This window comes from Phacochoerus africanus, chromosome 8, assembly GCF_016906955.1.
Source record: "Phacochoerus africanus isolate WHEZ1 chromosome 8, ROS_Pafr_v1, whole genome shotgun sequence".
Taxonomy (NCBI): Eukaryota; Metazoa; Chordata; class Mammalia; order Artiodactyla; family Suidae; genus Phacochoerus; species Phacochoerus africanus.
In genome coordinates this window covers 48921117-48948459 of record NC_062551.1, presented here as the reverse complement: position 1 = coordinate 48948459, position 27343 = coordinate 48921117, and the positions used below count along the sequence as shown (strand labels likewise).

The following is a 27343-nucleotide window of genomic DNA, read 5'->3' as shown; positions in this document are numbered from 1 at the left end:
TGGCCACACTGGAGAAGGCGGAGTCTTATTTGTGTATAGGCGTGGCCTGCTGGTCAAGGGGCGGGGCCTCCCTGCATATCCAGCAGGCGGCGGGCCAATGGGCGGGGCTAGGGCGGGGAGCAGAGGCGGGAGGGGCGCTCCCCCGCCCCTGGAACGGAATCCTCCCGGGAGCGGAGCAGGCTAGCGCGCGTGCATCCCGCACCACTCCCGGCCCCCGGCCCGGGCCCGCGTCAGACCGAGCTGCCGCCGCCGCCACAGGAGCAGCAGCAGCACTCGGGGATCCGGGCCCAGCCGGGGCCGCGGGAGGCGGGGGCGCCCGGACCCTGGATGTCCCGCAGCGCGGCGGCCAGCGTGAGAAGGGCGGGAGAGGGGGGCTCGGGTGGGGGGCGGCGCCGCTGCTGATGTGGCGAAGGGTGGGAGGAGGCCGCGGCGCCCGGATGGAGAGAGGGTGCCAAGGCTGGGGAGGGTGGTCCTGGGTGGGGGTCCAGGAATAGACTCCCCACCAAGCCAGATCTTGGGAGACAGGGGTCTCCGGCACAGGCCCTCTCTTGCCAAGGACCTGGAGATAGGGATTCCAGACACAGACCTCCCTCTCAAAAAAATCAAGGGCAGGGGGACAGATTCTAGGTACAACTCCCTAGGCAAGATTTTGGGGACGGGGTCTGAGACGCAGCCCCCATATTAAGCCAAGGCCTCCAGGAAGGGATTCCAGACCAGATGCAATCCTTACCCCTCCCTGCCTGAGGGGGTTCTTGAGCACAGCAACCCTCTAGGCAAGGTCTTGAGAATGGGGTCCCTGGGCACTGCTGCCCCACCAAGCCAAGGCCTTGGGGGGATTCCAGGCACAGTCTGATCCCAGGCCTCAGAGGCGTCCTGGGCACAGCATCCCCCCCCCCCCCCAGTCCTTGGGCGGCGTCCTGGGAACAGCCCCTTCTCAAAACAAGGTCTCTGTGCCTGGGACTCCATACCCCTTCTGCCCACCCAAAGCCTGAATAAAATAGGGGAGATTTCAGGCAACCCCCCCACCCCCCCCCAAAGGCTTGGTCAAAGGTCCCAGGGGACAGGTCTCTTGGGCCACCCCCTTTGTCCCTGGGGCTGCCCAGCTATCTGGGAGGGGCCCCACATGCAGACAATGCGCCACCTCCCCCTCTGGGTTCTGGCCCCCTAAGCTCCAGGATTCAGGCTGGGCCAGGGGGCGGCTCCCCAGGGACCCGGTGCTGGGGGTGCAGCGTCTGCGGTGATGGAGGCTTTGTGTATGTATGGTACCTGGGGGGAAGCAGGGAAGCAAGCAATTGATGGGGAGGTGGCTGAGAGTGTGACCCTGTGTATTTGTGACTGTGGCTGCCTGCGTGTGTGTGTGTGTGTGTGTGTGTGTATGTGTGTATGTGTGAGAGAGAGAGAGAGCGAGCTGCAGCTGGTAACTATGAGGAATTTGTGTGTGTGTTTCATGTTTGTGGTTGGGTATGGTAGAGTCTGTGATCGTGTCTGTGTGTGATCCCAGCATTTGTGTGGTTGTGTATGACTGCTGCTCACTGCAGAACCCTCTGCTTTTCAGTCTGTCTGTGTTGGAGTGTGTGCATGGTAGTGACTGTGTGGTTGTGTCCATGACGATGTCTTTTGTGACCCCATGCATGGTTATTCTAACTGGCTGTGTGACAGTGTTATCTGTTGGGTCTGGGGCTGGGCCTGTGTGTGAAGATGTGACTAAAGATGTGGGTGGAGTTGTGACTGTAAGTGGAGTTGTGTCTAGGACTCTGTGTCCATGTGTGTGTTGACTGTCCTCGTGACTTGGAGTGTGACTGTCTCTCTAACTGATTTTGTATGTGTGTTACACGTGTTGGTATGACATACAACTGTGCCCGCAACTTTGGTGTATGGCTGCCATTGTCGATAAAGTCACATGTGACAGGGGGTGTGCTGGCACTGTGACTTGGATGTCTGTAGTTGTGTGCTCATGGCCACATCTATGTGTGTGACCAGGGTAGTATAAATGACTATACCAAGCTCTATGTGTTGATACTGAGTGATTGTGTGCATTTATAGTTGTGTATGTGTGATCTGGGTTATGTATTTGACTTGGGGTCTGAAGCCCTGACTATTAATACTGGGTTCTTTCATTGCATGTGACTCAAGCTATAGGTACATCTATATGTGGGGGCGCCAGATGATTGTGTTTGTAGGGGGGTGTGTATGTGACTGTGGCTTCTATATTTGTGCGTGACCTACATGTCTGTAACCCTGGGTGACTCTATCTATTTGTGTCTGTGTCATGGTCTGAGAGAAGGTGTGTCTGTGGTTGTGTAGCCGTTTGGAGTGGGTGGGTGTGTGTCCCTGCATGCGTGCCGGGCCACTTGTGTTTGAATCTGTGTGATTTGGTGACAGAGTGACCATCTCCTGTCTACACACACAGCTCCCTCCCGAGCCGTGTCTTCTGTGTAAACGCAGCGAAAAATGCTCTGTCTGGGTCACCGCAGCTCTGAGCACATCCCCAAGTGTGCTTGCATGTGTGAAATGGAAATTGTGGGCTGATGTGTCTCTGTGCGAGACACTGTATGCCTGTCCACATGGGGCTCAGAGTGGATGTGGCCCCATACTTGTCGGTGTGACTTACACGAAGAGAAGCTGTTTCTCTGTCATGAGCTGAGGTGGTCCAGCTGGGGGTGGGATGTTGGGAGATTGGGAAGTATGTACAGTGATTGTGACACGTGCCTGGGTAATGTGGACACTGTGCCACTGTGCATACACAACCGTTTCTGAAATGTGTGTGGCTGTGGCTCTGAGCCACTGATGGTCGGCTGTGTCTGAGGGTGGCCGTCCTTGGGGAGAGCTGTCTCTGGACGGTCACGTGCATGTCTTGAGTGTGTGCCCGTTTCTCTAACACGTAGGCCATGGCCATTGGAGTCTCTGTGTGAGGTTGGGTCTGGAGGCCCATCCGTAGAAGTGTGGCTGATACTGTGACCGGTGTGGGCCTTTCTGACTGGGATGTATGACTGTGTGACAGTGGGTGACCAAAAAGGTGTGTTGGTGTGGCTGATACAGCTAGGGTGTGGAGTGTCCTTGTGCAGCTGTGTGCCTGTCGATGACTAAACACACGTGGGTGTGGCTGGCCGTGACCAAATATGTGTCAGTATGTCTGCATGTATCCGTGACAGATGTCAGCAGGCAGATGGGAGCTGTGTGTGACCAGGGTGTGTGGCTATGATTGTGTCTGTGTGTGGTCCGGTGCACAGAGGTGCCCTCCACCTGGGTATCATTCTACACGGGTGGGTCTCTGACATGTCTTGGGTGGGTGTCTGAGGAAACGACTGTCATGGGGCGTGGTTGGACGTAGGGTGCCCTGGTGGGTGTGCCTGGGCCCAGCTCTGTATGTGGTGGAGAACACACCTGTGAGCAAATACCAGTTGCTGATGTGGCCAGACGTTTGTGGCAGTGCCCAGGCCAGCAGGGACTCTGGATGCCCATGGAGAGATGTCTGTAGTAAGACCGGACATGGATACGGAACCAGATATTCCCAGTGGCTCCGACCGTTGATGTGTATCTGTGTGATCCGGTGGGTCTAGTTGTGGTGTGTCTGTGTGTAACTAAATGTGCAAAGCTATGACCCGATGCTATGGACAACTGGAGATGGGAGTTGCATGTATACAAGTGACTGTGTGTGTGTGTACAGCCCTGGACGTGTGCCTAAAGGCCAAGGCCACTCCCCCTTCCCGCCATCCCCTCGGGTACCAAGGGCCTCCTGAGGCCAGGACATCCCCAACACATGCCCCCGCCACACACCCACTCATTTCTGGGCCCTTGCAACCAGGTGGCTGATCACCTTAGTAACAGTTGCTATGACAACCAGGGCTCTCATCAGGGATCTTGAGATGAAGGGGGGGGCTGGCTGATATCCAAAGAGGGGGTGAGGTAGGGGACTGAGCCCCACCCCAAGCCAGCTTCTCAACTTTTCCTCCCTCCCTTGGGCAGGGCGGACCCAGGAGGCCTGAGCAGCATCTGCCCCCTGCCCCCTGTGGGGCCCTGGGGCCCCCTGAAACCTCCAGGACGGAGCCAGGTGAGTGGCCAGCTGGGGACAGGGCGAAGGCTGATTGCGTGGGTGGGTCTGCCTTGTGTGGTGCAGTCACACAGGCCTTATCACACTCACGAGTGGACATCCTCAAACGTCTTCCCTGCATGCTCAGTGACCTCATTCCCAGACACACCCACATCCCCATACCCACAGGCTCAGGGTCACACAATCATAGAAAACACCCCGACTCCATAGACAACACCCAGACTCCCTTCACAGGCAACCACGGATACTCAGTACAGACACTCAGCTCCGACTCACAGGCTCGGGGACCCTCGAGGGGTGCACTTTTGTACAGCCTCCCAGACAACGCACGCAGACCCACACTTTACAGGCCACAGCCACACAGACAGCACCTGTGTGCTCACGCCTTCACAAAGAGCTACACTTTTGCATACAGACACAGTCTCACAATAATACCCAGCCCGCTATGGGAGTTCCCGTTGTGGCTCAGCAGTAACGAACCCAACTAGTATCCATGAGGACTCGGGTTTGATCCCTGGCCTCTGTCGGTGTTAAGGATCCGGATCCGGCGTTGCCGTGAGCTGTGGTGTAGGTCTCTGACGTGGCTCAGATCGTGCCTTGCTGTGGCTGTGGTGTAGGCCGGCGGCTATAGCTCCAATTAGACCCCTAACCTGGGAACCTCCATATGCCCTAGGTGTGGCCCTCAAAGACAAAACAAAAACAAAAACAAACAAACAAAGAAAAAAACCTCAGCCCTCTAGACAAAGACAACAGCCATATTCTCACACCTCACAAAAGACACGAAGAGTCTCGAAGACAACCACCTTGCATACACACCCTCGCAGACACATGGCTGTGTACAGACACATCCCTAGAACAACACTCACAGACCCACACAGTCTACGACAACTGCCACATGTCAGACCCAGACGCACCCTCACTGACAACAGCCACAGACACACAGCCTTACCACCAACGGCTGCACTCTTGGGCAGACATGGTGTTTCACAACTCTCACAGACACACACTGTCACAGCCAACAGCCATCAAAGACAACAGCCACATCCTCACACAGACACACAGCTTCAAAGATGACAGCCACAGATACACCCTTTCCAAAGCACCACCTTCAAACACACACCCATCCTCACAGGCAACATTCCCTCACACACCTACCACCACTTGCACACGTGCATATACTCTTCAGGGATCTACACCCACAGGCAACAACCACACTCTTTTTTTTTTTTTTTTTTTGCCTTTTAGGGCCCCACCCACAGCATATGGAGGTTCCCAGGCTAGGGGTCGAATCAGAGCTACAGCCACCGGCCTACATCATAGCCACAGCCATGCCACATCCGAGCCGTGTCTGCAACCTACACCACAGCTCAAGACGACACTGGTTCCTTAACCCACTGAGCAAGGCCAGGGATCGAACCCTCATCCTCATGGATGCTAGTCGGGTTTGTTAACCACTGAGCCACGATGGGAACTCTAACAATGCCAAATTCTTAATGCACCACAATGAGAACTCCATACTTTATTATTTGTTTTAATTAAAACCCCTGAACCACCAGGGAACTCCCAATTTCCCATTACTTTGCAGCTCCATGTCCCCAATTTTCAGACCCCTAAAAGCTGTGACCCACAACCCCCATCCCAGAGCTCCAAGCCCCTCAGCCCCAGTCTTCTAAGTCCCCACTTCCAGACTCTCCACTTGACTGCCCCCTTTCCCAGTGTCCCCTGACGGCTGCTGGTCCATGTCCCCAGCAGGTCGTGTCCCCTGCCCCAGCGACCCTGTAACCTTACTGCCATGTTAGCCGACCCCATGCTCCCTGAGCACCGTTTCCCCCACCTTGGGCCCCATACCTCTGACCCTCGCCCTTGACCCGCACCCCGTCCTGTGTCAGCAGACGAGGCGGGCACTATGAACAAGCTTCGGCAGAGCCTGCGGCGGCGGAAGCCAGCCTACGTGCCCGAGGCATCGCGCCCACACCAGTGGCAGGCAGACGAGGACGCGGTGCGCAAGGGCACGTGCAGCTTCCCGGTCAGGGTGAGTGGGCGGGGCTGCAGACAAGGGCACGCTGATCCCTGTGCGCACGCGCCTCCGGTGCTCATGCAGAGGCGGAGACCCAAACCGGTATGGAAGGGGCTTCACGTCCCCAAAGAACCGTGGATCTTGCAAAAGCAGGACCCCACGGCCTGGGTCCTTCAAAGTAGGGATTAGAAACGCAGACACATTCTCTTGTGCCTGGAAAATATTACCTGGCGGCGCGCGGGGGCGGGGCGGGGCGCGGCCCGCCTGGAGTCGCACTGTTCTATGGAGCTCATAGTTGCCAGGGGGCACCGGAGGGTCTCAGAAATTCTGTAACATTGGTAAAGCCCTCTACTGTTGAGAACTTTCTAGTTTAGACCATCACAGTGACCCTTTACAACGCACACTGAACTATTGTAAGGGAGACAGCGGGATTCAGGCTCCTATTCTCACCGGGTGCCTACCTGGCTGGGTGAGGACAGAGGGAGGTTACAGCCCCCCTCTTCACCACCTTATTTTCCCTTCCCCCAGAAGCAGACCTGGAGTGCGAGGGATCCACTGGGAGTGAGCAAGGGAAGGCGGCCAATAACGGGTGTGTTACTAAACTGTACCTGTGGGCAGCTGAGCTTGATGCCACTAGAGAACTCTGGAAAGGAAAGCCACCCCACACCCCCGACAGGGTGAGGGAGCTGGGGCACATGTAGCCCAGGTCCCATCAGTCATTGCGTGAGGCCAGCACAGACGCTGGCGGTCAAAAGGACACCAGTGATGTGTTAAGAAAGCTTGGGGATGGAGACAGGGTAGGAATCCCCGCTACCTGCTGTGCTTCAGTTTTCTCCTCTGTATCTCTGGGACATGAATGGGGTACCCACCTTGCCGTGTTGGGGTGCAGAGTAAATGAGTTAATACATACAGTATGCTTAGGACATTGATGCGTCTCAGCTGCTCAGTGAACACTAGAAGTTATTAATTATTTGGCTCATTCCGTGTCCTCCTATTCTCTCCCCACCAAGTACCTGGGCCACGTGGAGGTGGAGGAGTCCCGGGGGATGCACGTGTGTGAAGATGCTGTGAAGAAGCTAAAGGCCGTGAGTGAGGGGCTGGAACAGGGAGGGGTCAAGGTCGGAGTGGAAGAGGCGGCCCTGACCACGCCCTCTGTCCTCCTCCTCCACTCCAGATGGGCCGGAAGTCTGTGAAGTCTGTCCTGTGGGTGTCAGCCGATGGGCTCCGGGTGGTGGATGACAAGACTAAGGTAGGAGGCCCGTGGGCCTGGGAGTGGCCACTAGTGGGCCCCTCTTCCAACCCTGCAATGGGGCCAGGGATGCCTTCCCACCCAACAGGATGTCCCTCCATTGGGGACCTTCTAGACTAAGCTGTGTGCTCCTGTGACATCTTGGTGCATCTCATGGTCATAGTTCAGAATTGCGTCCCAGGGCTGTTTGTGAACTGGCGTGGATAGTGGGTGAGAGCTCAGACTGCAGAGCAGCTCAGATCCCAGCTCCCCTACTTAACCGGCTGGGCGACCCTGGGCAGTGGGGTGGGGTGGGGTATGTGATTTAACCTTTTCGTCCTTCACTTGCCTCATCTGTAAAGTGGGGATAAAAATGGACCCTACGAATAAATGAGCAAGTGTACGGAGGGAGTTCCCATTGTGGCTCAGCAGGTTAAGAACCCGAATAGTATCCATGAGGATGCGGGTTCGATCTCTGGCCTCGCTCAGAAGCTGGCATTGCTGTGAGCTGTGGTGTAGGTTGCAAAGGTGGCTCGGATCCTGAGTTGATATGGCTATGGCATAGGCCAGCAGCGGCAGCTCCGATTTGACCCCTAGCTCGGAAACTTCCATGTGCTGAAGGTGTGGCCCTAAAAAGAAAAAAAAAAAAGAATAAAATTTCTTGCAGAAAAAAAAAGGGAAGTATATGCAAATAGCTTAAAACTATGTATGATCCAGCAGAGGTGTTCCGGTTAATGAACGTTAGCTGCCGTGTGCTCATGTGCTGTCTACCCGGCCAGATGGGAGCCCCGTGGGCCAGGGTCTGGGTATCTGCTGGCCATTGAACTCCCGGCCACAGAGCCTTGCCAAGGAGGCAGCCAGCACGTGATGACACTTAGGTTAATGCCTGAACAGGATTGGCGCCTTGTTAACACCTCCTCCCAGAAGCTTTGCCTGACAACCCCAGCAACTTGGGTCAGGCACCTCCGCTGGCTCCTGAAGGCCCTTGTGCCTCCCGCTCCCAGCCCTGACCCCTCTGCCTGCGCCGCCCTCATTACAGCCCGGCTGTGACTCTGGCCTGTCTCCATCTGGTGGTGGGTCTGCTTCCTGCCCTAAACTGGGAGCTGCGTGGGAGCAGGGCCCATAAGCGGTTTCACCAAGTGCAGTGTCCCCACCCGGTTCAGGACAGGATATAGAGCAGACCCTAGGGGGGTGTTGAATGAATACACGAAGAGGGGTTCACGTGCCTTCCCTGGGCTCCCCGGCCCCTCCCAGGACCTGCTGGTAGACCAGACCATCGAAAAGGTCTCCTTTTGTGCCCCTGACCGCAACCTGGACAAGGCTTTCTCCTACATCTGCCGCGATGGCACCACCCGCCGCTGGATCTGCCACTGTTTCCTGGCGCTCAAGGACTCTGTGAGTATCAGCAAGGCCCAAAGCCCGCTGACTCTTCTCTCTCATGTCCTGGTGTCCCACCCACACCGCCAGGCAGCTTTGTGGAGTCAGCCAAGTCACTCCTGTCGGTGGTCTGGAAAAGGGGGTGCCCTCAGAGCCCCTCACTTAGAAAATTGTTGTTAAGACTTGAGGGATTAGTACAGAGTGTTTGGAACGATGCCTGGCACAGAAAACACTCAGGAAAGCATTAGTTCTCCTCCTCCTCCTCACTATCAATAGCCCTTCATGTTTCTCTAACTTCTCATGGAGGATCATATGCGTACAGTAACTTGCACAGATGGCCTGGGCACAGCTCCATGAACTTTTGCTTGTTTTTCTTTCTTGGCCGCCCTGCGGCCTATGGGGTTCCTGGGCCAGGGATCAGATCCAAGCCGCAGGTGCGACCTGTGCTGCAGCTGCAGCAGCACCAGATCCTTTAAGCCACTGTGCAGGGCTGGGGATTGAACGAACCTTCATCGTGGCACTGCAGAGACGCTGCTGATCTTATTGAGCTGCAGTGGGAACTCCAGCTTTTGCACATTTTTAAACCCCACCCAAGTCATGTTGTGGTTTCCTGCCCGCAACAGCCCCCTCAGGCCCTTCTGAAATAATACCCCCCAGGGTACTCACTCTTCCTGTAGCCTCAATTCCTTGTGCCTGTGGTTCTTTATACTTGTGGAGGAGGATCAAGGTCCCCTCTGAGAATCTGATGAAAGCGACAAATGGACTGTTTTCTGAGAAGCATTCTCACAGGATTCTGAGGCTTGTGAGAGAAAACCCCCAGATACCAGTGATTTCTGTGAAATAGAAGTTTGTGTCTGTTTCATGTGAAAGACATTTCTAGATAGGCAGCACAGCATTGCTATGGCTTCTCTGCGCTCAAGGGCCATGGCTCCTTTTATCTTGTTGCTACACTGGAATGTGGCTTCCATGCCATGATCCAAGATGAATGTGCTTGCTCCAGCCTTTGCATCTTCATCCCAACCACATAAAGGACGGGGGCAGGAAAAGGTGCACGCGCCCTCCTTTTTGGGAGGAGTGAGCCACTTCCTCTTGGTCAGAACCTGGTTACACAGATATTCCCAGCTGTAAAAGGTGGTGGAAAAGACGGTCTTTATTCTGCCCTGTCTCCTGGACTCTGATCTCAGACCCTTCCCAACTTAGTAGGAAGCTACAGTCTCAGCCCCCTACATTGGTTGCTGGCAACAGAAACTAATCTAGCTAACGTACATGAAATGATGGAAAGGATATGAGGAATCACACACAATCCAAGGGCAACTGGAGCAGTTAGCGTCAGAAAGAGCAGAGAGCAGAGCAGCCCGGGTCCAGTCGTAGAACTTCCTGCCCCCAGAAGAGTCCCTCGAGCTGCACCAGGGGACTGTTCCTTTAGGGCGCCATGGCAGAGATGAATCCATCTCTGGGTTCGAATGCTAAAGAGGAGGCATGGGATCCACCTAGCAGGCCGCTGTCTGCCTGTGAGGAGAATGGAGCACCCAGATCGATTGATCTAGTGTTGAGCACCCAGTTCGATTGGTCCATCGCAGGGAAATTAGAAAGGACTTGTGGGCGCTGTTATCAAAAGCAGGAAGGATGGGAGTTCCCCCTGTGGTGCAACGGGATTGCTGGTGTCTCTGCAGTGCCGGGACACAGGTTCCATCCCATGCCCGGCACTGTGGGTTAAAGGTTCTGGCGCTGCTGCAGCTGTGGTGTAGGTTGCAACTGTGGCTCGGATCTGATTCCTGGTCTGGGGCAGCTGAAAAAGGGAAAAAAAAAAAAAAAAAAAGCAGAGGAATGGATCCTGGAAAAGTGAAACGACACCTGTCTCCATTCAGAGACTTGCCATCTTTTCCTTCATTTTCAGATATCCCAACTCCACATAGCTCTGAGCTCCCCAAACTAGTCAGTACCCCCCACTTCTTCACACGGGGGTGGGGGCAACGGAGAATGAGCCATGAGGCTGTGTGTTGCCCTTTTGGACTTGGCCTTGGAAGCCATTCAGCCAGTGCTTCTGTGGCTTCTTCTGCCCAGGCAGCCCGCAGAGGTCCTCCCAGGCCAAGGGAAGAAAACAAAGACTCCACCTCTGATGGGGGAGTGACAGAGTTCTGGAAAATCACGTGGGGTCAGACATTTGTTGTGGTTGTTTTTGGAAAATACGCTGCCTCTTGGTTGGTGTGGATTTGGTGTCGAATCAGCCGGCCGTGTGACCTTAAGCACAAGTGGCTTCTCCTCGCTGGGACTCAGTTTCCTCCTGCGTGAAATGGGGGTGATAGCCGAGGCTGCTCCCACGGAAGCACCCATTCCAGTTACACACGGAAAGTTCGAAACCGTGTCCTGTAATCAGTGTTCAGTAAATAGGAACAGCTGCTGTCATTTGAAGACTATTTGGGGATGCAAATCAGAGCAAGGAGAGCGCGGGGCCATCTCCTCCGAGTACAGTGTGACCATGGCCGAAATCCTTCCCATGTCCGAGCTCTGGCTTTTTTCTTTCTTCTATTGTGAATAGTACTTCTGTGGATATTTGCATGCACGCATTTGTTTGACTCTCTCTGTTTTTAATTGCTCTGGTTATAAACCTCGGAGTAGAACTGCTGGGTCCTATAGTAAATTTATGTTTTGATTTTTTTTTTCTTTAGGGCCGCACCTGCAGCACATGGAGGTTCCTAGGCTAGGGGTCGAGCTGGAGCTGGAGCTGCTGGTCTATACCACAGCCACGCTAACGCAGGATCCGAGCCTTGTCTGCGACCTACACCACAGCTTATGGCAACGCCAGATCCTTAAGCCACTGAGTGAGGCTAGGGATCAAACCTGCGTCCTCATGGATGCTAGTCAGATTCTTTTCTGCTTAGCCACGACGGGAACTCCTGTTTAATTTTTTGGAGTCATTTCCAAATTGTTTTCCACCATTTTACATTCCCACTAGCAATGTATGAGGTCCCAATCTCTCCACATTTTTGCCAACACTTTTTAAAATACTATTACTATAGCTGTTCTATACGAATGAAGTGGTATCTCATTGTGTGTTTTTTGTTTGTTTGCGGGGCTTTTTGGCCGCACCTGTGGCATTCAGTCATTGAACATCCTTTCATGTGCTTAGTGGCCATTTGTATATCTTTTTCAGAGAAATATCTATTCAAATCCTTTACTGATTTTTAATTAGGTTGTTTGTCTCTCTGTTATGAAGTTCGGAGTTCCCGTTGTGGCTCAGCATGTTAAGAACCTGACTAGTATCAGTGAGGATGTGGGTTCAGTCCCTTGCCTTGCTTGGTGGGTTAAGGATCTGCCTATGTCTCAAGCTGTGGTGTAGGTCACAGATGCGTCTCGGATCTGGCATTGCTGTGGCTGTGGCAGAGGCCAGCAGCTGAAGCTCTGATTCGACCTCTAGTCTGGAACTTCCATATGCCACAGGTGTGGCCTTAAAAAGAAAACATATATATATATTGTTGAGTTGTAAGGGCTCTTTATATATCCTGGATACCAGATTCTTATCAGTTATATGATTTACAAAACTTTTCCCCCATTATTTTTTAATTAAATTTTTATTTTTTATTATTTATTTATTTATTTATTTTTGTCTTTTTGCCATTCCTTGGGCCGCTCTCGCGGCACATGGAGGTTCCCAGGCTAGGGGTCAAATCGGAGCTGTAGCCACCGGCCTACGCCAGAGCCACAGCAACTCGGGATCCGAGCCTCGTCTGCGACCTACACCACAGCTCACGGCAACGCCGGATCGTTAACCCAGCTACAGCTGACGGGATCAAACTGGCAACCTCATGGTTCCTAGTCGGATTCGTTAACCACCACAGGAACTCCCCATTATTTTTTTTTAAAGCCAAACCCTCAGCATATGGAAGTTCCAGAGTTAGGGTTTGAATGCAAGCCATAGCTGTGACCTGTGCCGTAGCTGCCGTAATGCCAGGTCCTTTGACCCACTATTCACCTGATTCTTGCAACAGTCCTGTGAAGCAGGTGCTGTCAGAGGTCTCCTTTTACAGATGAGGAGGCTCAGGCACTGAGAAGTGATTTTCTTGAGATTCAGCAGTTGAGAACTGGGAGGACAGCCTCAATCCCAGGCTGTCTGGCCTTGGACCCTCTCAAGTAGGCTTGAAGATTTGTAGTTTAAATCCCCAACACTATTAGAAAATGTTTTGGAGGAGTTCCTGTCGTGTCACAAGAGAAACGAATCCGACTAGGAGCCATGAGGTTTTGGGTTCAATACCTGGTCTCACTCAGTGGGTTAAGGATCCGGCGTTGCTGTGAGCTGTGGTGTAGGTCACAGACGTGGCTCGGATCCCGCATGACTGTGACATAGGCTGGCAGCACTAGCTCTGATTGGTCCCCTAGCCTGGGAACCTCCATATGCCACAGGTGTGGCCCTAAAAAGACAAAAAACAAACAAACAAAAAAAAGCAACTTACCCCCAGACACTTGAGCATGCATACCATTAAGGAGAATTCATATTTATTTCCAGCTCTTTTTCTTTTTTTTATTTCTTTTTAGGGCCACACCCGATGCATATGGAGGTTCCCAGGCTGGGGGTCTAATCACAGCTACAGCTGACGGCCTTCACCACAGCCACAGCAACGCCAGATCCTTAACCCACTGAGCGAGGCCAGGGATGGAAGCCGCAACCTCATGGTTCCTAGTCGGATTTGTTTCCACTGCACCACGACGGGGGGGTGGGGGGGTGGGGGGCGGTGCACACTCCTCAGCTCTTTTTCTTTTGAAATGCAATACATGCTGATCACAAACCTTAAGTATACATTTGCTGGGTTTTGACAACTGTATACACCAATATAACCCAACCCCCCCATCATGATCTGGAATGTTCCCACCAGACTGTCCCCCCTCTTCATGCTCCTTCCCAGTCAATCCCCCCCCACCCCGTGGTGTAAGAAACAACCCATTCTGGCTTTTTTTTTTTTTTAATTAAAGTCTAATTGATTTACAATGTTCCGTCAATTTCTGCTGTACAGAAAGTGACCCAGTCATATATATATATATACATGCATTCTTTGTCTGATATTATCTTCCATCGTGTTCCATCACGAGTGATGGCATAGAGTTCCCTGTGCTGTACAGCAGGACTCTGTTGTCTGATTCCGCCATTTTTTCACCATTGATTAATTTTGCTCAGTTCTGAAACTCATATAAATGGAACCGTCCGGTATTACACTCTTGTCTCTGGCTTTTGTCCCTCGGGGTGCAGATGTGCACGGAGGCCCCAAGAGGTGAAGGGACTCATCCGGGGTCACGCGGCAGCTGGAACCCGGGATCCTGGCATCTGTCTGCCCCGCACAGCGTCGCTAAGCCAGCCCCAACCTCTTCCCACAGGGCGAGCGGCTGAGCCACGCGGTGGGCTGCGCTTTTGCCGCCTGCCTGGAGCGGAAACAGCGTCGGGAGAAGGAGTGCGGGGTCACGGCGGCCTTCGATGCCAGCCGCACCAGCTTCGCCCGCGAGGGCTCCTTCCGCCTGTCTGGGGGTGGGCGGCCGGCGGAGAGAGAGGCCCCCGACAAGAAGAAAGGTGGGTACTGCCCGGAGGGCGGGGCCGAGGCATCCAGGTTTGGGGTCGGGGGAGGGAGAGCTGCAGAGGTACAGGGACTCTACAGTTTGCAAAGCAAGGCACCAACTGCGAAGTTTGGTTACGGTTTATAAACCATGCTTCGGTTTAAGGAGTCCTTTGGGCAATATTCTGTCGGCCACAAATCGCGGCAAAGCTCACCCAGCGCATTATTATCTGCTAACCCAGGGAGGTTCCCGGGCTTTTCAAACCAAGTACCCAGATCTGTTAATGGCTTGTGAAGTCAGCTTGCTGGGTTGTGGCTGCATTTTAGAAAGAATAGAAAATATCAGAGTAATTGAATGTAATAAGGGTAAGTATAATTAAATGGTACGTGTGTGTGTGATGGGTTACCCTGTAAAAGTATTTTATATTCTGGGTTGCCATGAAAGTTTGGTAAATACCTGGTGAGCTCTAACCTTCTAGGTCAAAGGCAGATAGTCTGTAAGTTCTCAAACTATTTTAAAAACATAAGTCTGGATTTCCCATTGCGGCTTAGTGGTCACAAACCAGACTAGTATCCGTGACGTTTCGGGTTCGATCTCTGGCCGAGCTCAGTGGGTTAAGGATCTGGGGTTGCGGTGAGCTGTGGTGTAGGTCGCAGACCCATCTCAGATTTGGTGTTGCTTTGGCCATGGTGCAGGCTGGCAGCTGCAGCTCCAATTCCACCCCTAGCCTGGGAACTTCCATATGCCACAAGTGCAGCCCTAAAAAACAAACAAACAAAACACCATAGGTCTGTTATATGCTGAGTGAAAATGCAATTTTCTATTCTTTTTTTTTTTTTTTTTTACTGTGGATTCCGGTTTTTAGGTTTTTGGAAAACACTGCTTAGAATTTACAGAATTTACCATTAAGAACCAGGATAAAGGAGACTGAAGCATTTGACAGATATTAATAAATGCAACGTGTGATCCTGAATTGGATCCTGGATATTATATATATATATATATATATATATATATATATATGGATATATATTACATGTATGTGGAATATATGTGTGCACTATACATATGAGTATACATAAATACATAGAGAGAGAGCCGAACATCCATAAAGGACGTGAGCCGGACAGTTGGAGAAATTGGAATATGGACTGTAGATTAGCTGATAGGATCACATCCACATTAAATTTCCCAAGGGAGAAATTGTTCTTGTTCTTAGGTACGTGCTGAAAGTTTTAGGGTCGAGTAAGCTGCCTACAACTTACTCTTTCTTTTCCTCTCCTGTCTTTTATATATAGTAGTATGTATCCATCCGTCTCAAACTCCTAATTTATCCCTCCCCTCCCTTCCTCCTTCTGTAACTAGTTTGTTTTCTGTCTGTGAGTCTATTTTTGTTTTGTAAATAAGTTCATTTGTATCTTTATTTTTATAGGTATATATTTTTTGGCTGCACCCCTTGGCATGCGGAAGTTCCCATGCCAGGGATCAAACCTGTGCCACAGCAGTGACCCAAGCCAAGATCCTTAACCTCTGAGCCACTAGGGACCTTCTGTATTTTTTTTTTTTTTAGATTCCATTTATAAGTGATTTTGTATGATATTTGTCTTTGTCTGATTTGCTTCACCTAGTATGATAATCTCTAAGTCCATCCATGTTGCTGCAAAAGGCATTATTTCATTCTTTTTATGGCTGAGTAATATCCCATTATATATATTTGTATATACCACATCTTCTTTATCCATTCGTCTGTCAATGGACATTTAGATTGCTTCTATGTCTGGGTTATTGTATGCAACTTACTCTTAAATGATACAGAAAAAAGACTATGGAAGGAAAGACAGAGCAAAAACAGTGACAAGTTAACACTGGAGAGCACTTGTTAAAAGGACAGGGAACTCCTTGTTCCATTATTACATCTTTTCTGCAAGTTTAAAGTATTTGTATGGAGTTCCTGTCGTGGCTCAGCAGTTGACGAATCTGACTAGGATCCATGAGGACGAAGGTTCGATCCGTGGCCTTGCTCAGTGGGTTAAGGCTCCGGCGTTGCCATGAGCTGTGGTGTAGGTCACAGACACGGCTCAGATCCCGAGTGGCTGTGGCTGTGGCATAGGCCGGTGGCTAAAGCTCTAATTCGACCCCTTGCCTGGGAACCTCCATATGCCACCGGTGCAGCCTAAAAGACAAAAAGATGAAAATAAAGTATTTGTAACTGAAAAGTTAGGAAAACAAATGTTTATCCCTTGGTAGAATATTAAGAGTTTACAACCTATGTTTTTCTTTGTAAGTTACACCACCATTTACAAACCTCTTGACAAATTTAAATAGTTCCTTACAACTTAGAAAATATTTTGCTGTTTTAAAAAAGGGAGGGGGTAGTTTCCTTGCAGTGCATCGGGTTAAGGATCCAGCATTGTCACTGCAGTGGCTCAGGTCACTGCTGTGGTGCTGGTTCCGTCTAAGACCCAGAAACTTCTGCAAGCTGAGGGTGTGGTCCCTCCCCAGTTTTTTTTTAATTGCTATTTATATCATCTATTAGAATTTGTAAATAATTTTTTTTTAATAGGGCCATTCCTGAGGCATATGGAGGTTCCCAGTCTAAGGGTTCAATTGGAGCTACATCTGCTGGCCTGTGCCACAGCCACAGCCACAGCCACTTGGGATCTGAGCCAAGTCTTCGACCTACACCACAGCGCACGGCAATGCTGGATCGTTAACCCACTGAGGGAGGCCAGGGGTCGAACCTGCAACCTCATGGCTCCTAGTCAGATTCGTTTCCACTGCATCACAATGGGAACTCCAAATTGTAAAGAATTTTATCATGGAGTTCCCCTTCCAGTGCGTCAGGATTGGTGGTGTCTCTGGAGCCCTAGCACGAAGGTTCGATCCCCAGCCCAGCACAGTGGGTTAAAGATCCAGTGTTGCCACAGTGGCATAGGTCAGGACTGCAGGAGCTTCTGATCCCCAGCCCAGGAACTCCATATTCCTTGGGGCAGTCAAAAAAGAAAAAAGAAGAAGAAAAAAAAGGATTTTTATCATCAACAAAGCAGATTACACAGGGTAGTTAATGTAGGGCCCGAAGATACATTTTACTGTTTGCAGAAGAACCCGCAGAGTACACATCCCGTCACATTATGAGTCTTTCTTTACTATTTGTATAGGATAGTAGAGTTTACAGAGTACATCAAATGCTTTAGAGTTTGCAAAAGATTTTGCTGTTTCCAGAGGATATTATATTTCCAGGTACTTTGCATTTTTTATTCATATTTTTATTTTATTTTTTGTCTTTTCAGGGCCACACCCGCGGCATATGGAGGTTTCCAGGCTAGGGGTCCAATCCAAGCTGTAGCCGCCGGCCTACACCACAGCCACAGTAACGCGGGATCCGAGCCACATCTACGACCTACACCACAGCTCAGGGCAACGCTGGATCCCTGAGCGAGGCCAGGGATCGAACCCGCCACCTCATGATTCCCAGTTGGATCCGTTTCCACTGCACCACGATGGGAACTCCTGCTTTGCATTTTAGAAAGCACTTTAGAGCTTGCTCAACAAAACGAGCTTACAGAGTGCAGCGCGATTTACCGAACACATCAGCGTTTTGCCCTTCGCGCACTGACTCCTGGTCTCGAGGCCCCGCGCTTTCAGAAAGAGCTTTCTCCAGTTTAGGAGTTAGGAGCTTTCCACCAAGTTGTTTCTCAAGCTTTTGTCGAATTCCTGAGCATCCAACATTCACTGACTCAACTGGTCCTCTGAGGAGGCCTGTTTATTCCAGGTTTAGTTGGGGAAACAGGAGCCCAGACAGGGGAGGGGACTTCCTTACGCCCCAGCTGGTGGGGGCAGAGGTGGCTTCCGGGTTCCAGCCTGTCCAGGGCTGTTTCCACTGGGTGGCCCCCCTCCGTCTCCCCTACTCCGCCCTGCCTGGCCTGGGGCAGAGTCTCGTCGCGCCCCCTTGTGGAAGATGCGAGAAGCACTGAGCAACCTCCCTGTCCTCTTGGGGCCCAAGTTTAACTGCGGCTCCTTGGAGGATGGCAGTGTTTTGAGTATTGGCAGGGGTGGGGAGGCCCTGCCATTGAAAAGCCCACCTCATGGAGTTCCTGTTGTGGCTCAGTGGCAAAGAACCCTATTGGCATCCATGAGGACCTGGGTTTGATCTCTGGCCTTGCTCAGTGGGTTAAGGATCCGATGTTGCTGTGAGCTGTGGTGTAGGTCGCAGGCGCGGCTTGGATCCTGCACTGCTGTGGCTGTGGTGTAGGCCGGCAGCTGCAGCTCTGATTCGACCCCTAGCCTGGGAACCTCCATGTGCTGTGGGTGCGGCCCTAAAAAGACAAAAAGAAGAGGAAGCACACTTCTTGTGATAAGTGGGGAGACCAAGTACCCGAAGAGGACAGGGGACTGCCCCAGAGGGGAGGGAGCCCAGGCTCCGGGGCCGAAACAATCTGGAAAACTCCTCAGAGGAAAAATGTGCCAAGCTGAGTCTAGAACACTGGGCAGCAACTGGAGGAAAGGAGGGGTTCCTGAGGTGGGAGGACTAGTGGGGGTCGGAGACAGTGAGCAGAGCTGGTGGAATGACTGTGGAAGGTGGCACGATGTGCAGGGACCAGGCCGGAGACAGGAGAGTGCAGTCGTTGTGCAGACTCTGGCGTCGGCCTGCCCCTTCCTGGCAGTGTGGCTCAGGCAAGGCACCTACCTGCTGGGCCTCAGGGTCCACATCTGTAAAATGGGCATAGCGGTAGTCTCGACCTCATGGGGTTGTGAGTGTTGACAGAGTTGGAACGATGCCTGATACACTGGCCCTGCACCAAAGAAGTGTTTCTTAAATTAATCAGCAAAGGATCCGGAATTCCCTGGTGACCTTGCAGATAAAGATCTGGCGATGTCACCGCTGTAGCGTGGTGGGTTTGATCCCCGGCCTGGGAATTTCTGCATGCCATGGGTTTGGCCGAAAAGTTAAAAAGCCAGCAAAAAGAAAGGGAGACAGAAGGTTTCGGAGGGAACAACAGCAAAATCAGCACAAGAAGATGGATGGGGACAGAAAGCTTGAGACACACAGAGGGTCAGGTTGGGTGACGACTCCCCAAAGGCCTTGTGGCAAGGCGGTCCTGGCTTGGGTGGGGATGAGGGACATTTCAGGGCTCTGGCCAGCCTGCCTTGAGGGCAGGGCACAATGGGTAAGGAAAAGCGTTAAGAGGTCTGGGGCCTCCAATGCCAAGGAAAAGCGTTAAGAGGTCTGGGGCCTCCAATGCCAAAGTGAGGTACCTAACCAGCTGTCCCCGCCTTGTTTCCAGCAGAGGCAGCAGCTGCCCCAACTGCGGCTCCTGGCCCTGCCCAGCCTGGGCACGTGTCCCCGACACCGGCCACCACATCCCCTGGCGAGAAGGGTGAGGCAGGCACCCCAGTGGCCGCAGGTACCACTGCAGCCGCCATTCCCCGGCGCCACGCTCCCCTGGAACAGCTGGTTCGCCAGGGCTCCTTCCGTGGGTTCCCGGCACTCAGCCAGAAGAACTCGCCTTTCAAACGACAGCTGAGCCTCCGGCTGAATGAGCTGCCATCCACGCTGCAGCGCCGTACTGACTTCCAGGTGAAGGGCACAGGTGAGCCTGGGACTCAGTGGGAGGGAACATTGGGATGAATCTCTTTTAAGAGAGATAAAGAAGAGGTGGGGAGGAGTTCCCGTTGTGGTGCAGCGGAAACGAATCCGACTAGGAACCATGAGGTTGTGGGTTCGATCCCTGGCCTTGCTCAGTGGGTTAAGGATCCAGCGTTGCTGTGAGCTATGGTGTAAGTTGAAGATGAGGCTTGGATCCTGTGTTGCTGTAGCTGTGCCATAGACCAGCAGCTGTAGCTCCAGTACAACCCCTAGCCTGCGAACCTTCATATGCCTTGGGTGTGGCCCTAAAAAGCAAAACAAACAAAAAAACCACCTGTTCTGGTTCAGAGGTAACAAATTTGACTAGTATCCATGAGGACTAGGTTCAATCCCTAGCCTTGCTCAGTGGGTTAAGGATCCAGCATTGCTGTAAGTGTTGCCGTGAGCTGTGGTGTAGGTTGCAGATGCAGCTCGGATCCCACATTGCTGTGGCGTAGGCCAGCAGCTGCAGCTCTGATTCAGCCCTTAGCATGGGCACTTCCATATGCTGCAGGTGTAGCCATGTGAAAAGAAAAAAAAAAAAAAAAAAAAGAGGTGGTACATACCATGTTTGATGAGCATTATCTGCCATGGGCAAAGGAGAGGTAGAACACATCATGATCAATTAGCAGTGTCTGCCCCCAGCCTGGGAGAGGAGGGAGGAAGTCTAAGTTGTGATCAGTTAGTAATGTCTGCTCCAGGCAAGAAATGGTAGAAAGGTGGTACAAGTCATGACAGTACTGTTGGCTGTAGTTGGGAACTGAGAGAGATGGCATACATCACGATTGATTAGCAAAACTTCCACGGGCCAGGGAGAGGTGAGAAGCTGCCTAGATGCCATGTTTTTGCTCAGGAGGAGACTGAGGCACCACAGGCTCCCTCCATGCCTTTGGCCAGCACAGCCATGAGATCTGGCCAGGTGAAGGATACAGGTTCAGTGCAAGGAAGAATTATGATAGATTAACAACCTGCCTAGGACAGGGAGAATAGAGTGATGGTACACATGAGCTCCTTACGGTGTCCGCCATGAGCCAGAAAAAAGGAGCGAAAGTGGCATGCCACATGATTAATTAGCAAACTTTTCAGTGAATAAGCGAAAGGAGAGAGTGGGGGTGTTATAGCTAAGTCCCAGAAGCAGTGACAATGCTGGATCACCAGGGAACTCGATAGATTCTTTAAGTTTTTTTTGTTTTGTTTTTTGTTTTTTTGTCTTTTTAGGGCCGCACTTGCGGCATATGGAGGTTCCCAGGCTAGGGGTCTAATCGGAGCTACAGCTGCTGGTCTACACCGTAGCCACAGCAACACCAGATCCAAGCCATGTCTGTGACCTACACCATAGCTCACGGCAACGCCGGATCCTTAACCCCCTAAGCAAGGCCAGGGATCGAACCCACAACCTCATGGTTCCTAGTCAGATTCGTTTCCACTGTGCCACAACAGGAACTCCTTTTTTTTAAGGTTTTTATTTTTTCTATTATAGTTGATTTACAATGTTCTGTCAATGTCTGCTGTACAGCAAAGTGACCCAGTCATTTATACACACACACACACACACATTTTTTTCTCACATTATCCTCCATCATGTTCCATCATAAGTGACTAGATATAGATCCCTGTGCAATTCAGCAGGATCCAACAGATTTTCAGTGTTGCTTGTGGACAAAAGACTGAACAGAGGCAGCACCCATCATCAGTGATTAGCTATGTCTTCCAGGGATAGTGAGGAGGCAAGAGGTGATACATCATTATTGATTAGCAATGTCTGCCATGCTGGTGGTAGGAGAGAGACAGTATAAATGTCCAGTTTTGCTTGGAGGGAAGATGGAATTCAAAGACCAGTCCTTTCATCTAGCATTTGGCCAGTAGAGCCAGACGTCTGGCCAGGTGAGGGGTAAATTGAGCAAAGAGTTGAATGGGAAAAAAAGCATTGTGTTTGATTAGTAATGTCTGCTATGGGCCAAGAAAAGAAGAGAGATGGCATATGTCATGATTTAAAAGCATCTGCCATAGGAAAGGGAGAAGAGAGAGGTGGCATGTTTTGCTTGAGGGGGACAGGCAGGAGGACTGTCCTTCCTCCCAGCTGTCAGTTGAAGTCATGTGGGTCTGGCCCTCTCTCCTGCTTCCATGTGCCAAATCCAAGATACCTACCCCTTATGGCCCTGGGGATTGGTGTGGGAGGTGTTGATCTGTATCCAGGAGGCTGGGTTACCCAAGAGGTGACTGCTGAGCAGATGCCAATGCTTGTTGAGAATGACGCACACTCACTCCATGTCCTGCGGCATCCCATGTTCTGCACACACCCTCAGATTGGCTGTCCTCATTAAGCAGCCTGCCATTAAGCACACCCCCAGGGCTGTCACACCTGCTCCCCGAGAGATGGCAGGCACCCCAGGCTTTATTTGGAAGCCTCATGCACCAGTTACACATTGGCCTGGATGTGACTTGCCACACAGAAATTTCACAGATCTGGGAGTTCCCTGGTGGTCTGATGGTTAGGATTCAGCACTTTCACTGCTGTGGCCCAGGTTCAATACCTGGGCTGGGAACTGAGATCCCACATCAAGCTGCTGTGGGAGTTCCCTTGTGGTGCACTGGGCTAAGGATTTCCCTTGTGGTGCATTGGGCTAAGCATTGGGCTAAGGAGTTCCCTTGTGGTTCATTGGGCTAAGGATCTGGCGTTGTCACTGCAGCAGCTTAGGTTGCTACTGCAGCTCAGGTTTGATCCCTAGCCCAGGAACTTCCACATATCCTGGGTGCAGAAAAAAAAAAGAAAAGAAATTTCATGGACTCACACAGATGTCCAACTCCACTGCAGGTGTCACATGCACTCAGAAGTCACATGCGTAGAATTCCCACTGTGGCACAACGGGATTAGCAGCATCTTGGGAGCGCTAGGACACAGGTTGGATCCCAGTCCCAGCACAGTGGGTTAAGGATCTGGCGTAGCCACAGCTGCAGCTTAGATTGCAACTACGGCTCAGATCTGATCCCTGGCCCAGGAACTCCAAAAAAGAAAAAAAGAAAAAAGATATGGTGCCGAAGTCACATCCTTACGTTAGGGACACTCAAAAATCACACACACTTGGAAGTTGCAGAACCAGGTGTTACCATTACACACACTTAGAAAGCACATATCCAGATGTTCCAGGCAGATCACACACGCAGCTTTACACACACTCATAAAGCACACTCCCAGGTTCACACAGACTTGCAAGTCAGGTGTGCTGATTCCTGCCCAATTCCATCCATCGTGCAGGCGGATTGGCTCACCCTGGGGAATCATGATCAGGACACCACACCTGGATTTCAGTCACACACGATGCCACCGCCTCAGAAGCTGCACATTCGTTTAGAATAACTCACGCATAACAAATCCGACTAGGAACCATGCGGTTGCGGGTTCGGTCCCTGGCCTTGCTCAGTGGGTTAAGGATCCGGCGTTGCCGTGAGCTGTGGTGTAGGTTGCAGACGCGGCTCGGATCCCAAGTTGCTGTGGCTGTGGTGTAGGCTGGCAGCTGTAGCTCCGATTAGACCCCTAGCCTGGGAACCTCCATATGCCGAGGGAGTGGCCTTAGGAAAGGCAAAAAGATGAAAAAAAAAAAAAAACCACGTATTCACAGTTACCATTTTTGTAGCCATGGCCACTTAGTTACTGCAGAGTGGACCCATCAACCCCCACACGCTGTGAGGGCCACCTGTGGAGATGGGGTCAAGGGCAGAACCTGGGCCTGTTTGCTAATCTCTGCCCTTCCTTGACTTCCTCCTAGTGCCTGAGATGGAGCCTCCTGGTGCCAGTGACAGCGACAGCATCAATGCCCTGTGCACACAGATCAGCTCTTCTTTCGCCAGCGCCGGAGCACCAGCACCAGGGCCAGCGCCGGCCTCAACAGGTAAACTGGGGCCCTTCTTCTGGGGCAGATGCCCTGCAGTGCCACTTCTGCACCGCGCCCTCTCCGTCAGTCAATCTTAGAATCCCTGACAATCTTGTAATCCCTCAGGCTTGGGACCATGGATCATCTTAGAACCGTGGGGTCCTCTTAGAGCCAAGGGTTCATCTTAGGACCATGAGATAACATTAGAACTATGGGGTTGGTCACCTTAGAACTATGGGATCAATTTTAAACATTCCTGTCTTAGAACCATACAAGTCAGAGTTCCTGTTGTGGTTCAGAGGGTTAAGAATCCAACACAGTCGTTCATGAGGATTTGAGTTCAGTCCCTGGCCCCCTTAGTGGGTTAAGGATCCAGCGTTGCCACAAGCTGCAGCTCAGACCTGCTGTGGCTGTGGCTGTGACTTAGGTCTGCAGCTGCAGATCTCATTCAAACTCTAGCCAGGGAACTTCCATGTGCCGCGGGTGTGGGTGTAAAAAAAGAAAAGAAAGAAAAGAAAAGAGACCTATAGTTCCAAACAGGTTTGGGGCCAGGAAACCTTGGAATCTCAGAGCCTTGGAAGAATGTTCTTCGATAAATAGTGCCTCAGACTCACCAAAGAGCCAGGATTTTTTTTTTTTTTTTTTTTTTTTTTTGGTCTTTTTAGGGCCACACCTGCAGCATATGGAAGTTCCCAGGCTAGGGGTCCAGTTGGAGTTGCAGCTGCTGGCCTACACCACAGCCACAGCAACTCAGGATCCAAGCCATGTCGGAGACCTGTGCTACAACTCATGGCCATGCCAGATCCTTCACCCACTGAGCAAGGCCAGGGATTGAACCTGCATCTTCATGGATACTAGTTAGGTTTGTTGCCACTGAGCCACAACAGGAATTTCTTTTTTGGGGGGGCGGGGGGAGCCAAGATCTTAAACTAGAACTGTAGAAGCACCTTGGAATTGCAAACTATGTAAATTTAGAACTCTAGGATCTTCAGAAACACATTTAAAGCTGTTGGAACTTACCCACTATATTAGAAGAGTACACTCTTGGAATTCTCTTGTGGTGCAGCAGGTTAAGGATCCGGCATTGTCACTGCAGCAGCTTGGGTCACTGCTATGGCACAGATTAGATCTTTGGCCCAGGAACTTCCACATGATGCAGGCACAGCCAAAACAAAAAACAAAAACCAAAAACAAAAAAAATTAGCATACTCTGAAAAAGATGTGTGCAATCTTAGAATCCAAGCCTCCTAAAACAATGCATTATTGGAGTTCCCTGGTGGCCAAGTGGTTGAGGATGTGGTGTTGTCACTGCTATGGCTTGGGTCACTGCTATGGCAAGAGTTCAACCCCTGGCCCGGAAACCTCCGTATGCTGTGGGTGCAGCCAAAACAAAAAACAGTACATTGTCAAAATATGAGAACCAAGGGTGATATTAAAAATATTTAATTATAGGAATTTCCGTTGTGGCTCAGCAGGTTAAGAATCCGACTAGTATCCAAGAGGATGTGGGTTAGATCCCTGGCCTTGCTCACGGGGTTAAGGATCTGGCATTGCCGAGAGTAACAGGTGGAAGATGTAGCTTGGATTGGACCCCTAGCCTGGGAACTTCCATATGCTGCAGGTGTGGCCCCGAAAAGAAAAAAAAAAAAAGTTAATTACAGGTTTGACCCTCATCAGTCAGAAGGGAAGCTGGCCTGGGTGGTTGTCAGCCTTCCCTATGCTTTTCCATCTTAGGACCTTAGAGTCTTTTTTTGTGTGTGTCGTTTAAGGGCCACACCCTTGGCATATGGGAGTTCCCAGGCTGGGGGTCCAATCAGAGTTATAGCTGCTGGCCTACACCACAGCCACAGCAAGGCAGGATCTGAGCCGAGTCTGCGACCTACACCACAGCTCATGGCAACACCGGATCCTTAACCCACTGAGCAAGGCCAGGGATCGAACCCACAACCTCATGGTTCCTAGTCAGATTCGTTTCTGCTGTGCCACGACGGGAACTCCGAGAACTGTATTTTCCTAGCTCTGTAGGACCTCACGTGGTCCAGGATGCTCAAACCATCTGCCCAAAGTCCGCACAGCGAATGAGGAGCAGAGCTGAATGCAAGGCAGGCAGCCTGGGCCAGAGTCAGAGCCCCAGCCTGGGGTTCTCTCTGCTGAGGTCCACGCCCCCTAACTGCCGCTCTCCTCTCTCCAGGGACTTCTGCCTGGGGTGAGCCCTCTGCGCCCCCTGCAGCTGCCTTCCAGCCTGGGCACAAGCGGACCCCTTCGGAGGCCGAGAGGTGGCTGGAGGAGGTATCCCAGGTGGCAAAAGCGCAGCAGCAGCAGCAGCAGCAGCAGCAGCAGCAGCAGCAGCAGCAGGCGGCCTCAATGCCCGCCGTGCCCCCTGGCCTGCAGCCCTTCCCCGCCCCCATGGGGCCCTTCGACGCTGCACCTGCCCAGGTGGCTGTGTTCCTGCCACCCCCACACATGCAGCCCCCTTTTGTGCCCGCCTATCCAGGCTTGGGCTATCCACCCATGCCTCGAGTGCCCGTGGTGGGCATCACACCATCACAGATGGTAGCCAATGCCTTCTGTTCAGCCGCCCAGCTCCAGCCCCAACCCGCCACCCTGCTCGGAAAAGCCGGGGCCTTCCCACCCTCAGCCGCACCCAGTGTCCCCGGGAGCCAGGCCCGTCCCCGACCCAGTGGGGCACCCTGGCCCCCAGAGCCAGCACCCGCCCCGGCCCCTGAGCTGGACCCCTTTGAGGCCCAGTGGGCAGCATTAGAAGGCAAACCCGCTGTAGAGAAGCCTCCCAACCCCTTCTCAGGCGACCTGCAGAAGACCTTTGAGATCGAACTGTAGCCCGAGCCACCCTGCCCACCCCATCATCTCTAGGGGCCCCACGCCTGGGAGTGGAGGCCCAACCTCTCCCCTAGTCCTGCTCCCTAGGGCTGAGCCTCCCCCCCTCCCCTGTGCCCCCTCTAACACCTTCTCTGGACCGCCTCCCACAACCACTACAGAACCAACTTTGTGATGCCCAGGTTGCGACAGGATGGAATTCAGGGACGGAGCCAGCCTGCCTAAGGGATCCATTCCTCTGCCAGACTTAGGCTGGCATCGTCCCCTCCCCAGCAACCCCAAAAACCAGGGGACGGCCACAATCCCATGGAGCGCCCTCGGTTCAAGCTACGTTTCCCAGTTTCTGTTGTTGACCTTCTCCCTTCCAGGGTTGGGTGGGATGGAGAAGGGATGCCCACCTGGAGGTTCTCCTGGGCCCCAGATGAGTGCCCGCCCTGAGTCTGGTCATCCCCCTGCCCCCCATACACAGCACAAGCAAAGGGCTTCCTTCTGCCCACCTGCTGCGTTCACTGCCAATGCTGTGCTCACCCCTCCCCTCCCCTTGAAGGCCCACGTCATCTTTGGGCCAAGGTCTCATGGGAGTGGGGGTCAAGTTGGGGGCCCAGGAGGTGGGGTAGGGGGAAGGGGAAGAAGATGCTCCGTTACCTCACGTGGGTACCCGCTGGGGAGGCGTCGGGGGAAAAGGAAGGGGTGCCTGGCGGGTACTTTTCTATCTTTTATTTCCAGATTTTTTTGTATCTAAACTTGCAGATTTGTATTATACAAGGACAGCCAATAAAGGAAGAATATAACGGTG

General features: G+C 52.1%; 1 protein-coding gene across 4 annotated transcripts; it reads left to right on the top strand.

The window, feature by feature from the left end:
• Positions 1-143: 143 nt before the first annotated feature.
• On the top strand, positions 144-27343 carry NUMBL (NUMB like endocytic adaptor protein). 4 transcript variants are annotated; one of them, XM_047789794.1, is made up of 10 exons: positions 144-351; positions 3967-4051; positions 5941-6083; positions 7079-7153; positions 7243-7317; positions 8551-8691; positions 14041-14230; positions 19503-19805; positions 23608-23730; positions 25904-27343. In XM_047789794.1, exons 1-10 carry the CDS (start codon positions 328-330, stop codon positions 26548-26550), a joined length of 1806 nt encoding a protein of 601 aa, XP_047645750.1. In that variant the 5' UTR covers positions 144-327; the 3' UTR covers positions 26551-27343. The 4 variants fall into 4 exon arrangements, with proteins under 4 accessions (XP_047645750.1, XP_047645748.1, XP_047645751.1 ...); XM_047789792.1 differs by having other exon boundaries at positions 19500-19805; XM_047789795.1 differs by having other exon boundaries at positions 145-351; positions 5944-6083.